Genomic DNA, 14,553 nt, shown 5'->3' with positions numbered 1-14,553 from the left:
TAAGAACTCAGCGATATACACGAGTCTGGGCTCATCAGTACCACATCACTAGTTCTTGCTACACTCGACTGCGAGAAACACACAGACAAGGCTACCTTAATCTCAAGACACTTCTGACACCTTCCAGGTCCCTCATGAAACGCATAATTTCTGAAGAATCGGTCTCTTCAGATGGACCTAATGCACCACACTCACCATTTGTATTATAGTGGTTTTCATTTATACATGCTGAATGTAGAAAAAATAAAAAGTCTATTTTATGCGCGGAACGTTCACGGTAAAAGCAGCAGAGGATAAAGACTCGATCAAAGTCGGCGCTCCCAGGTTTGTGAGCTTGTGCATTGAATGCACCATTTACAACAGCATATCATTAAAATATATTACGTATCAACAACGCAAGTAAGAAGATGATTGCACGGTCAAAAGGCAGGAATTAAATAATTGGTGGAAAAGTCAACAACAACCACTTTGCTGCAAAATAAACAATTCTTTCACAAGACAAAAAATGGGCATTTGACTTCATTAACAAACGTTATCTTGCAACTTCGGGTAATTTTATAGTAGTATATCATTGTCACGCTCAACTTGCACCCCCTTCAGTCACAGGGAGTGCGAATCTTCGACATTGACTTGCGAATCTCCAAAAAGCAACGAGGTTGGCTTTGTATAGAACGTTGCATTGTGTAGGCTGTGCAATTTCACCGCAGTCAGCCCAAAATAAAATGAATGTGGTAATCTTTATCTGATTATAAAAGTACCAATTACCTTTGAAGTTTTCTCTTTGTAGTCAATACATTTGTACATTTACTATTTTCAGAATGTGATAATGAAAAAGCAGATAAAGTTAACAAGAAACAGTGAAAGACTGCGCAGTCACCGAATCAGCTGTAACCATTTTGGCATGCCATAAGTGTCCATGCAAGATTTTGCAGATCTCGCATTGCCTACTCCATCCAAAAAATCGGTCCGATTTTCACATTGATTCTACGTTTTCATCAGACCATTGATTAACAAAATCAGCTGCATTTGTAGCCGAGTGAAAATTACCTGGATATGGCAATTTGAAATTTACAGTGATATGAAATGAGCTTGTTTTCATCTGTTCTGTTTCCACATCAAAATGTAGCTTCGGATAAAGCCAAGAACGTCTTCAAATGCAGAAACTACTTTTAGTACAGATAAAAAAAACTTTTAAATGTACAACATCGTTTTACATTCGGTGAAATCAGTCATAACGTTATCTTGTGCACTGTAGAGTCAACAGGAACTTGCAATGAACGATGTTTACATACTGGCAAAGCTAACAATTTTTACTTCGTTGAAGTGATCGCATGAAGTCAGTATAGCTTTAACTGTGTGATATCGTTCAACAATCTCAAAGTTATAAAAATCTGATACAAATTGTTATTCTTTTAGAACTGCTGTTGATAGATGTATCAAAACTATTTTTCCTACATTAAACTCTACACAGTCGTAAAAACGCAAAGCCTTGCCTGCGATCTGGTTACAATGGCTTGTTAAATAGGTAGCCACTTTAACGTAGGACAGTTTTCCATACGAATCAGCTGATTTCAGTCATGTGACTCAGTACGTGATATTCCGATCTTCTCCGATCTTTTCCGATCTTTTCGTCCGATCTTCCCCAAAGATTTTTGATACAAAGAAAATTAAGTGAATGTATCGCCACAAGCAGTGTGGCCTAATGGGTTAAGGTTAGGGCAAGGTAATAGTCATTTCGATTGCGTGGGTTCAATTCCCACCCTCTGCTAATGTTCTTTTTTCTTCTGCAACTGAACTGAGTGCAAGAAGGATCTTATTAACTGTAATCAATTGAGTTTATAAGGTTACAATCATGGCGTGAGTCACATGACTGCAAACAGCTGATTCGCATGGAAAACTGTCCTACGTTGAAGTGCCTACCTGTTAAATAAATGTAAAAAATCCATCAATTGATAACGATATAAAAATGGAAAAGATGACAGGATAGTTTGACGGACCAGTCACTGGACTATACTTTGCAAAATGCAGCAACAAAATCTGAAGGCTGCAGATCCTCTGTCTTTTTCTGGCGAGTGCTCGCTCGACTGAAACGGGATGGCCTTGAAGAGAATTGATCTGTGACTGGTCGTTGGATAGTCGCAGGGCGAGCGCTTCGTAACCGAGCTGCAGCGTAAAATGCGTTTAAGGACAGTGAGGGAACAACAACATTGTCTTTCCGCGCGGGATGAGGCGCAGGATTTTTGTGTATTTTATGTTCGGATTCACCTTTAGTGGGATTTCCATAACGCTTTATATTGTTAGTTTTTTCTGACACTTGATGTGCTTCAGATTTTGTGGGCTCAGATCTTTCCTGCTTTACTTTTTCAAGCTTTTCTGTGAAATGTTTATCGTGTACGGGCATTTCAGATTGCAACTGAGGCTTTTCAGCTTTTTGTTGCTGCTGCTGAGAAGTTTGTTTAATTGAGCTTTGTCTGTTCACTGAAGCACCTCCTGGCGCATGAGAGGAAGCTGATTCCAGTCTTTGTATAATTCTATCACTAGCGCGCCGATACAAACGAATTTTATTCGAAGTGCAGTCCTGTGCTTTGCGCTGCGGTGATCTGCGCCTGTCCACTCGTAGTTTTGCAGATGTAGAATTCCGGCGGAGAATAGAACTTTTCGCTTGTCTTTTTATCTCTTCATAACTTATCATATCGGACGATGTCGTATCAGTGGAAGATTTAAGTCTGAAACAAATCGTATAAGTTCAACATCTTATTTTATTACTGCATATTTCCTGCAGTTGTTTTTTTTTCATATATAGGCCTAAACTAGTTCTAAAGAGGTTTTGTATTGCATGTAGTTCTTTGTTTTTTGGCTACATTGACACTCAATTAGCATACATTGATATCTTATTTCAAGATCGTGTCAATCAACTCCAAGTCATGTTTAACAAACTACAACCATTTAGCGATTGTCTTTCGTAAGTTTGAAAGACCTTGGCGATTTACAATCACAGATATGTAGTTAGTAGACAACTTACCTCAAGTCACTGAGATGCTTCCTTCCTCCAAGAGGACGACTGCGAAGATATGATCTGCTAGTGTTTGGAGGAGTTGCAACCGAGATCTTGTCAAACTGCTGCGCAAGTTGCAGAACACTGTTAGCTCTGGTGTCAGTGTCTTTTGCTTTGCTTTCAGCATTTGCAGGGGATTTAAGTTTCGTTTCTGAAGCAATTAGATCACTAATATGGGAAGACGATTCGTGGTCTAATTTTTGCTTTGTTGCGGATTGCGTAGAACTAACGTTCGCTTTGACATTTTGAACAACGGCTGGAGAGTTATGTAATGAAGATGGCCTAGCATGGATTTTAGAAGGAACTTTGGCAACAAAATGGGCTTTTGTGGAATCAAGTTTTGCTTGATTTGTTGTTGTTTCATCAGGAAGTTTATTATCTCGTACAGAATTACTTGGACAAGATGAAGAAACATTACTTTCATTATTCTTCTCCATGTCTCTCCAAACACAGTCGACTTGTTCAGATATTTTATCTGTCGTCGCATTTTCACTAGTTTCAAAATTTCCAATGTCTTTGAAAGGAAACTTGTTTTCACCCACAGAGCTGGTTGAAGAACAAAGGCTGGGACTTTGTTTTCTATCAACCGAATTCTTGTCTTTTGGGGAAGTGGCTTCAATCATAAGATTTCTGCTTCTTCTGTGACTAGATCCTTTTTCTACGGAGACGGATCTCCATAAAAGCATTTGGGGTTGAAGAAAATTTTTAAATTTTAGCTTCCCGGGACTTTTTACTTGCGGAAGTTCTTCATCTTCGTTACTGCTACTGCCATCGCTACTGGTGAAGTTTAATGGCAGACTCGAAGTAGCAAGGCCTTCATCATTTCCTTTTTCAATATTTCGATAATTAGTTTTTCTCAAGGGTGGAATACGGAACAGATGCGAATTGTCTTCTTTTTCGAAAGGATGCTTGATGGCGTTTTTGCGCGATTCACGTTTCCACGGTGTCGCGGTGACGACACTTTCGCTTGATGTAGAATTTTCACGTTGACGTTCACTTTCGTGGTTTTCAAAATATTGCTGACATGCAATCACGTGACCAAATTCTGACTCGGTGAGCGAGAGTTCACTTAGTCTGCGTGACGTACGTTGAGGAGAATTTGGTGCCTTGTGGACAACGGATTTTGAGGTTATGCTTTCACGATGTTGCTCGATCATTCCCTTCACGAGACCGCTTTGTATTGAGTCAGGGTTAAGAGACTGGCTTTGTGTTTGTTGACGCTCGCGAATTTCTTTCAATTTCTCAAAGTATTTTCGCCGTTCCAACAAGGACGGGCGTTTTACGTCTTTGGCTTCCGATTGTGAGATATTACTTTCGAATGGATCTTCATGCTCTTCTTCATGCTCTTCTTTGCGGTCTTTCTTTCTTATTGTTCCAACTGGTGATTTGGATGGGTGTTCAACAGCAGCGTGATGGTCGGTACATTTATATTTCATCAGCAATTGTCTTTTTCTGTCGCTGAGAGAAGTTATTTTTGTCTCGGCAGTTACACTCACATCATTTCGTATGATCTTCTTTGTTGTTGGTGCTTGTCTTTCCGATTCAGTTTCACTTGAATGGATAATGTCAAAAGAAGTGCTGATGGGATTTGCAGGCTTATCGTACTTATTGCCTGGGGATTTTAATATGTCTGACTCCTGCTTTGCAGAAGCTTCGTCTTCCGAACTATCGGTAAAACTGTTGTGACGATGGCGATTCGGCATCGGTATAATGAGAGAATCATCGACATTGGCGGTACGAAGTTTTTCTTCGGCCTGAGCTTTTTCTTGCTTATATCGTTCGAACGCAGCTTCGACGATTTGTACGTCCCAGCTGACGCTTTCTCTGTTTGATTCCACGTTGAAGCTTAGAAAGTCTTCTGCGGTTTCAAAATCTTCCATAGTGACATCGAGTTTTGGTTTATCTTCTTTGTCTTCTTTTTGCGTCGAAAATGAACCGTTCGAATTTTGATCAGCTTCGTTGACCGGTTGACTGCCTCTTCTTCTTTTATGTCGTCTTAAAAAGTAATTAAATAACAATTAACATTTCCTCCCTAACAGTTACGTGATTGTCTGACCAAATTTCAGTATCAACACTACCGATGCCAAATAAGATCAGTTTAGGCAGACATTTTCTTCTGGCTAACTAAATGCTTTATAACGTTTTGATAACGTTTGGAGCACAGCAGCTTGTCGAACAGTTTTACCAGTTGAAGTTAAGTCACGAACAAAATGCAAAAGTCGTGTAAAAATCTTGCTTCATATAACAGAGGCTTCAATTGCCGAATGGCGAGAGAAATACATGTCCATTTTAAGAAATTTTGTTTTTTTATTTTGGCTGGTTGGGCTAGTTTTCTTATTTAGCTCAATTAAAGTTATACACTACAAGGAAACCGTTGAAGGTATTTCAAAGAAACATGAAACCTAAATAATTACCGTTGAGTTTTTTCTGGCATAACACACGTTTGCAAATATTTTGCTGGCAAAATGAAGACAATAAGTTGATTAAAATATCCAAGAAAAAAGAAGATTATTTCACATGCTTACCGATATATGACTGATTTCTTGTATTGTTCGGATTTTTTTGCTTTCGCTTTCTGTTTTGTTTTTCTCGGACTTTCTTCGGCTGTTGTGTCAGGAAGGTCACTGCGTGGCTCATCTTCTGTTTCTTGTTTAGTTGTATCCGTTTCAGGTTTTGCTGATTCGACTTTTTCGTTATTATTTTTATCCTGTTTTGATGGTTTTTCTTTTTCCTTAGACCAAGACTGGATTGTTTTCTGAGTTGATGATAGAGCCGTATCAGAAGAGATAACATCCGTTGTGTTTGAGACAGATTCATTAATATCATCTTCTTTTCGTTTCCTCTCTTGTTTCTTTGTTGGAGCTGAAATATAAATATTGTACTTCAATCAAAATTATACTGAAATAACAAATAAAATTTCTTCGAAGGTCCAGGATCCAGTGGCTCTGCGTTTCACAACTTTAGAATGGTGATAACTAAGCACAAAATGTTTTTTTTTTAATTGCTTGATTGTTTAATTTAATGTAAAAGGGATGACTGCCATGAACTAAACATTTGCATAAGTATTAACCAGTCACCACTTTGTTATCAATTCACGTAGGCCACCTATCTAATTAAACTTGCACTGCCACTAAATTCGTTCTACTTGTTTGGCGTCGTGACATCTGTTACCTAAACATAATATCTAGAAACTACATCAGATGCCACACTCTGCACTGTGGACAATACTTTAAGGAAAACTGTCTATCCAGCAAAACTAAGCAATTATGTTAGTTAGGCCTACTGCATGGCAACATTAGGCTTTTGTGTTTTTGTGGTCGGTTTTTTAAAAGTAACCTATGTCTGTAATCTCATGTAATAAACTACTGTCACGTAACCTACATTTGCTTTTTTGTGAGCCTGACATTGATCGTCTTCTGATTGGTCCCTTTCCACTGTAGCCAAGCGACGACGACGATACGGTGGTACCAAAGCGCTTAAGTGAAGATCTCCTGTAGTCATCGATTGAAGCATTGCTGTAGCGTTTCTTGCGGTTTTGATCAATTGTGTCGTCTTAAAAAATAACTCTTAATTATTTGATTTGCTCCTAAACTTGGTAATGATTGCATTATCAACACACTTTACAAAAATTTAAACAAATCGAGTACAGATCGAGTTAAACAAACGTGCTCCCAATTAGGCTCCAAAAACTTTACTTCTAAATAATTACAATATATCTTATACTACAAATGCGTCGTATCAACACAGATGTTCTGAACAAGGCTGTGGAGTAGAAGTAGGATTTTAATATGACTAGAGTCGGTCTTTCCAACGTTGCCGAATTGGGAGTTCGGCTGAGGGATTTTAATTCGACTTCATATGATTGGGCAGGACTGTGAAGATTGAAGTATTTTAGTGAGTTGGGGTGAACGGAGTGAAGCATGTTAGTTTCGATTAAACGCTGTCTGGGGCGCACACCAAATCAGTTAGTAGAGACAAAGGCGCACTACATGTAGCCTACATTGAACCTCTGTGAAAAACAAACGTACCATTTCCCCCAGTTTCAGTGTTCATGATAGATTCTTGGGCATGCAAAGGTATAGCGGCATGATGGTTTTTAATAATTTGCATCTTGATGTTTTGGGTCCATAACTTTTTGTCATCGGGATATTTTGCCGTAAAGATGTATTGCTTGTTTCCCCGGGAACTATGGTTGTTGCTGGTGTGAACTGATGGACTGTCAAACGGTGAAATAAGAAAACTCAACGGGTTCTCCTTCACGCTCTCAAGTAGAATCAGATCTGAGCACTAAACATAAGAGTTTGTATAAAAATGGCATATCGTTAACATCTATTGTTCTAAAAGCAAAAATATCACAAGTTAAAGCTATTTGTCAACATGCAAGGAGGGCGGGTTAAGCTTATGCATTCTGTTTGTCGAACAAGCTCTCACAGAGACATGGAATAAAAGTCTCTGCTACTGCTTCCAAATTCTGAAGAACAAGGTTTAGTTTCGGAAGTCATATCAAAGACTTTGACAGTGGCATTGATTTGTGGTTTCTTGCGTCGGGCGCTAAAATGAATTATAGGATTATAAGGTTAAAGAAGAGCCCAAACAGCGTTCATTGCATAGAAAATAAACATAAAGCGACTTTAGCCAATGATAACAGCCTAAAATCTTTCTGGTTCTTCAACTTCACCAATGCTAGCGATTTAGCTGCTGACAAGAGTAAATAGCTGAACAGATTGTATGCTATGTTATCTGATGAAACAGCAAATTGTAAATAACAGTATAGTCTTGTAGCACAACACAACCACAGGTTACTGGATTGAATTTCAACAAATTTTGTGCATAATTGCCAGCAACTAAAGGCCATTTTTACGATAGGTATCACAGTTGGACTTTGTTTGCATCATTTATCGGTTTAAAAAGAAAATTTCAGTAAAAAGTTGGTTTGTTCTTGCTTTTAAAATATATTGATATTTTTGTATTGGTCCATGAAAACTGAATTATGTAGCCTTCTCTTCCAATAGTACTTTAAGACACAAGCACAAATGCTGTTTAGTAGGTGCAGGGCTGCAGACTATTTAATTAACGTGATGTAGTCTACGTAACAATTTTTCAAACACATAAAAATGGCTCCGCTCGCAATGACGAACATTTTTGGTAATTTGGCTAATTTTACTGGAAAGTTTTCTTTTAACAGGAAATGAAAATTTTAAAACTCAAATCCTATAAGGACTGAAACGGGTAGGAAAAATTCATTCACGCACGCGCTCGATATGACAAGAAAAGTGTGAAAAATGTCTGCCAATTTACGGCAAACCTGACAATGAGTAATGAGATCTATGCAAGATAGCTTTTATAAAAGAACGTTTCATCACTATTGTTGTAATATCGATCTTTAGAGAAATTGATTCAGAGAAAAAGTGTCACATCTTTTGAGTATCTAGCATTACATTTCAGATAAAATTAAAGCATTAAATTTTTTTAACTAAATATTTTTTATTGTATTTAAAGTTGATATCTTTCGGGTGCATGTCAAGTCGAAGACATGATAAACTGTTTTCATACCATGGATGATATAACACTTTTTTTTTATCCCCAACTGATCTTTTTATCTACTGTATCGTGGCAAGTGTAAAGTTTCGAAAATTAAACTACACTATAAGAAGTATGGAACTGTCATTTTAGATTTTTTGCTGTCATCAAACGTCAGATAGATGTAAATACCTACCAAAAGTTATTAAGCCAAAATTTAGATGACAAAATATACGGGTGATTGACCAAGCAGAGCTGGACAAGTTTTGTTTTACATCCAAAATCAACATACAAGGGCCATAGAAAAACTCGTCAAATAGTTTCTTCAAAACTTTTAAGTTTTTTTTAAACTAAAACGATCTAAAAGAAAAAGTCATCGACACAAACTGGGGAAATTATTAGTAATTTAATTTGTGGCTAATCAAACAACAAGTAATCAATCAAACACACTCGTAGCAATGCTTCGATGTTGGCAATTTGGTATTGTTCTCGCCTAAATTTGACTGCAGCATTCATCAATTACTTCGATCGCTTGCGGTGTACGTTTTACATGGAGGTAAGATTTTCCATAATTTAACTCCACTAGACACTAAGCAACAAAAAGTCGTTGATTGGAACATTAAATAGAACTCGAAGTTTTCACGCCAGAAAAATTGATGTAAACAGATAAGTCATAAATCATCCTGTTGATTGCCATATTGTGTAGCACTGTAGCTCAACACATTATCAAGCAGAAAAAACAAAAAGAAATGTTTGCAAATGCTACTAGTAGTATATCTGCTTAGCAAATGACCAAAAGTAGTTATCCAAGGCTCTACTCTACGTCTCTACTCTACGTCTCTACTCTACGTCTCTACTCCCTTACCATGATGTTGGCTTTGCAAAGTAAAAATCCATCTTCTCTTCGTTTTGTAACCAAAATCATCTTATCGAAAACAACAACAAATCGCTCATTTTTTGCCCCTTGTTGCTTCAATTCGCCTTCCATGACGATTTCTCCGTAAGTTGTCAAATCATCGCCCTGCACCAGTTAAACAGATAAAATGTGAAGTAAGATTGCCAACAAAGGGGAAAGCAAAATTTTGTCAAATCGTATTGTATTAGCTTTTAAAACCACATCTACATTCAAAAAAGAATAAAACAAAACTGAAGAGATAGGAAGATAGCATGACAACAAAAGAAAGTGTTGGCACAAAAAAATTTCAAGAATGTTGTGCCCAAAGAGTAGAAAAAAAAAATATCGGTACTATATTGTTAACAATTGAAAGAATCAAAGCAACATGTCGCTTGTTCAAGGGTTCAGAAAATATATTTATGGCGCTTATCAGCTAAAATCATATAGAATGGCCATCTTGCACTGGGATCCTTACCTGCCAGTTTGTTAGCAAGCTTTGTATTTCCTGAAAAGCAATAAACCAAAATTAGATAGTAGCGATCGACAAAAAGGATTAAGTTTAAAGCTATTTTTTCAAATTTTGAGTATTGACTTTAAATATCTGGTAAGCCAAGCGAACACAACAATATGAAATTGCTCAGTTAATTCAATAGATATTTCTTCCAACGAAGCAGTTACGATAGCCGAACAATCCAACTTTTTGTACATTTTCGTAACACAGTAAACAGCCTGTATGACGCATTATCCTCGGTAAGTGAAGCATGAGAAAGTGTATTTAATGTTTTTCCCTTGTTTATTTGCAATACGTCTGTTTACATTACAACAACGCATATACATTTGAAAAGCATAGACGTTGTGCTTTACAGAAATGTTTGTAGATTATGGTTTTAAACTCAAAAACCTTCTCGGATGAAAGTTTACAGAAACTTCAGCCTCTACAAACTGCTGCATAGCCTGCAAAGTCATCGGGTTGTTATGACATGAATGGAATGGCTTACCTGAATGTGTACAGCATCTTCATGTTTCCGTTTCATTTCATTGATATGGCGGGCTATGTAGGTCATGGTATGAAGTGCGTGCTCTATTACCCAAAAATTCTCAATCTCTTCGTCACAGTTTTTGACCAGTTCCTAATCAATATCAAAAGTTTCTTTTTTTTTGTGTATAATCAAGGCGGGCAAGTTTTTCAATGCCAATTGATTGTGAGCATATTTTCAAACATTGCCAAACTTATTCACGCTGTAAGAGGCCAATAACAATTTAAGTAAGCTTCAGCAGTGTTCTAATTCAGCTGCTAAAAGTATTCGAAAAAAATTCTTTCTCTTTTATTGCACACTGACCTGCAAAATCAAATGATATTTCAAGATTCTTTGTACAGGCTTGAGAAGATATGATCCAAGTGGTAGGTTATGTCGAAGAGATGCTTGTTGGCTCTGAAAACATTCATAATAGTTGTACGGAAATTAAGCAGTGAACTAGGCCAAACAAAAGTGTGTGACGTAAGCGGATCAGCACTTCTCAATTTTCATGACGACGGTTTGCAAAAAGCTTGAAAATCTCACGTAAGCCAAATAACGCACCAGACAGCACAAATAAGACAATGTTTTTAGCTGAAAATCTAGAAAATTAATGAGAACTTGTAATTATTTGGGTCAGTCTCACCACGCTACTGCGACAAACGGCTTCAGCGCATCGTTGAAATTACACTAGATTTTCCAATCAGGCAACATTTTCCTCACTTTAATAACGTAATCGGTTATCTTCAAATCCTGTTGAACATACATCACAATTCATCAAATCAATGAATGTGTTTACCTTGAAAAAATCAGACAGAATAGGATTCTTCATCCACCGTGTCAAGATAGCGACAGCCACAGGATAATTGGTGCAATATTTTGTGTAAACACTGAATGAATCATCCTGAAAAGTTAAAATAATGTTCTCATAGCTGGTGTATGTTTCAACCATGTTTTTCTCAGCTAGCAAAACGGCACTTTTGCGTTGATTCAGCATCTGCAGACGTTAAATCAATATAAACAAGCGCTGGTTTGTTGACTGGGACTAGGTATTGAAAACATGCTTCTGAAAAGCAGCTAAAATTTGAAACGTTTGAAGGTTATTCAGTTCTCTACAATTTTTAAATGTTTTAGTTAAAAATCCCACATTTATGAGAAAAGTTCTGCAAAAATACAAACAAAGTTTGTATCTGTTTCGAGGTTGACCTTATTTTGATTGTTTTGACTTATTTTGATGCAGCGGTACTTGTAGGCTTTTGGGTTACGTATTTCATGAATTCGTCACCTAACTCACAGAACAAGTAGGCTATGACAAACTCAAGCTAAACGACTTACCAAGGAGAGAAAATGCTCTGCAATTTTGACCGGATCACTTTCACAGTTTTCGAGGAAACACAGGAATTTTCTACATAAAACAAAATACAACTAACATGGCAACAAAACATAATTTGAGTGAAATTCGTATAGACAAAATGCAAACTCTGAGCAACCCACAAGTTGCCTGCTAAGGATACAAGTTATGTATGAAATAGACGTAACTCTGCTGTTAGGCTACGTTGTATCAGACATCACTTCAGATATCATGTGGTTGGTATCTTTTGTCTTGATGTATCCGACAAGAGAATGGATAAAACCAAGAAAAAAGCCACGGAAACCGATGAACAATTTCAGCAAACAAAACAAACATCCGCTGATTGTTTAGAAGCTTTAATTTAAGATGTGTATTAATTAGCTTACCTGTTAAATGCATAAATATCCTTAATATTTAAAAATAGCTTTTCTATATCTTCTGATGACACTGGCAGGGAAGTGTTCTTGATCGCTAAAATATAACCCTGTAAAAGTTTCACTGGTTTAAAAACGGTGCGCAATCTCAGAAACAGTAGGCTGTAACCAGCGCTTGTAAATGTCTTCGCAAAACACAAGAACAACGCTAATGCTTTTGTTATACTGTAAAGGTTTCTGCACAGTGTGAGATGGAAAATATAAAAAGCAGGAGATAATTGAAGCAAGCTCTAGCTATTATGTTCCGAAAAGTCATTTTTAGACAGAGAGTCCGCCTGATAGCTTTTAGACTGTTTTAGTGAATTGGAAATACATCACCAAGCCCATGATAGTCTAATTTGCAGGGTGTTTGCTTGAGCAATGCAATTCAAGGACAGCATTCTAATGCATATTTTACTGCATTTTTAAGCAACGGAAAATTTATGAATTGTTGTTGAGGAAATGTAATCATAGAAACGGGTGTTCACCGCCATAAACTCACATGCAAGAGGATCATAAAATTCCTTCAATAGATGTGATTTTTGTCTAAGCAAATCACTGCACATGTCGCGACAGTGACGTCATTGTTGCGCAGTGTGCTCAACAAATTTTTTTCTCGTTGTCTCAGTGAGATTTTAAATAGCAGCATTCGATGAAGCAGACAGTTAATCAAACTCGAAAGATTGGTGAGCTTTGGCAAGCTGCACGTTCTCTTGAAGTGTGTATGCAGTTACGTCATCAATTAAAAAAGCCGTGCGGAAAACTACTGTAAAGCAGCCGCACTCCCAAACCAGATGGTCGGTGGATGATTTGCGTGCATGAAAAATCCAAATGATTTAAGAAAGGCGCTTGCCTGGCTTAATTTTCATATTGTTACATTAGTTTGATTTCCAGAAAGTCTGAGCATAATTTGCAAGCAAGAAACACTTGACTTACCGCAAGAATGTCTTCCAATGCTCTTACGTACATTCTCTCTGTTTCTAAGAGTTCAAGAATAATTCTGTCAACATAAGTCAAATGAGGATTGTCAATCATCGACATTGTTGCGATGGGTGATAAATGGTCCACTTCGCTCAGCTTTTTGTTTATATCCCTGACAGATACTCCACTTCTTTGCTTGGTTAGCTTCGGCTTGGTCATCAACTTTTTTTCTATGTTTGAGCTGTTGTTGAAGTGTTTATCATTTACTGCACTGTAATTGACGTCATCGTCGTCAACAAACCCCTCCTCCTGCTCTTTTTCCTCTTCCACAGATTCGACGAGTTTGTTTAACACGGGACGATTTCCTGTCGTTTCTGTGTCACTCACTTCTTGACTGGAATCGGACTTTTTTTCCGCTTTACTCGCCATTTGCTGATGATTCTCTGACGTGCTTGTGCTGCTGAAATAACCGCTTCCCCGAGAAGTCCGAGAAGATGCAACGGAGCTTAAACTAGTGGGCCTGGGAGTTGGATGAGAGCAATCTGTTGAGGTATCGCTTTCAAACGAGTTAGGATTGCACGGAGGAGCATCTTCGACTACAACAGGAGGAGGTAAAGTATTTTTTTCAGGTGAATTCTTAGGCAGTGGGAGAGTTGCAGATATTGACGCTTTACTTGGCTGCATAGAGTTCAAATTGATAGGAGGGCTACTTTGTGATTCTTGATTGTTGGCAAAAGTTTCGGGCAGATGAAGCTGCATGTCACAAATCTTTGAGTCACTTTTCAAAGGAACAGGATGACTAGAAGTTACTGATGATCTAATTGGCGTTAAACTTTTGATAGAGTCAGTTAGAAATCTGCGTGACATGCTCTTTAAGTGGAATCAAACATTGATACATATTTGACTTTAATAGGAATTAATTGAAGAGATTCTAAAAACAAAAGATATCAATTTAAATCTAAAACGTGTAATTACGCTCTGTTCTAAACTATGCAATTAATATATAGTCTATACACAACAAAAACAAAATACATCCCGTCCTAGATATAAGGATAGGACACACATATCTACTCCACGTTATCACACAAAGTAAGAGCTGGTCCCAGACCCTCCAGTGCTGCAATGCAAATAGTAGCCTACCTTGTAATACTGTAGAATCTGGGATCAAAATTATGAAAAGAGGAACTTTCATTGGCAAAAGTTGTTACTGTGGGCAACTGACGATGTCTTGTGTCTTCTATCTATCGAGTCGCAGTCGTTACTTGCTTTCTTGAATTAATTGCGTATGAACAGGTAGACTCACAGACTTTATAAGCTTAAACTGTAAAACTGATCACTGTTGTCTCTTTCATTAATAAGTTTGCAATTTAAAATTTCAGACC

At 37.4% G+C, this 14,553-nt stretch overlaps 1 protein-coding gene across 1 annotated transcript; it reads right to left on the bottom strand.

The window, feature by feature from the left end:
- Window positions 1-142: 142 nt before the first annotated feature.
- Window positions 143-14,026, bottom strand: LOC145771371 (uncharacterized). The gene is made up of 13 exons (XM_082583131.1): window positions 13,187-14,026; window positions 12,224-12,321; window positions 11,822-11,891; window positions 11,286-11,390; window positions 10,811-10,903; window positions 10,469-10,600; window positions 9,946-9,975; window positions 9,441-9,596; window positions 7,084-7,342; window positions 6,437-6,607; window positions 5,581-5,917; window positions 3,023-5,050; window positions 143-2,726 (listed from the first exon to the last, which is right to left on the bottom strand). The coding sequence occupies exons 1-13, from the start codon at window positions 13,928-13,930 to the stop codon at window positions 2,009-2,011; spliced, it is 4,941 nt and encodes a 1,646-aa protein (XP_082439257.1). The 5' UTR covers window positions 13,931-14,026; the 3' UTR covers window positions 143-2,008.
- Window positions 14,027-14,553: the final 527 nt, after the last annotated feature.

This window comes from Aplidium turbinatum, chromosome 1 (genome assembly GCF_918807975.1).
Source record: "Aplidium turbinatum chromosome 1, kaAplTurb1.1, whole genome shotgun sequence".
Lineage (NCBI taxonomy): Eukaryota > Metazoa > Chordata > Ascidiacea > Aplousobranchia > Polyclinidae > Aplidium > Aplidium turbinatum.
Note: the sequence above shows the minus strand (reverse complement) of the source record. Positions and strands in the feature narration are given on the sequence as shown.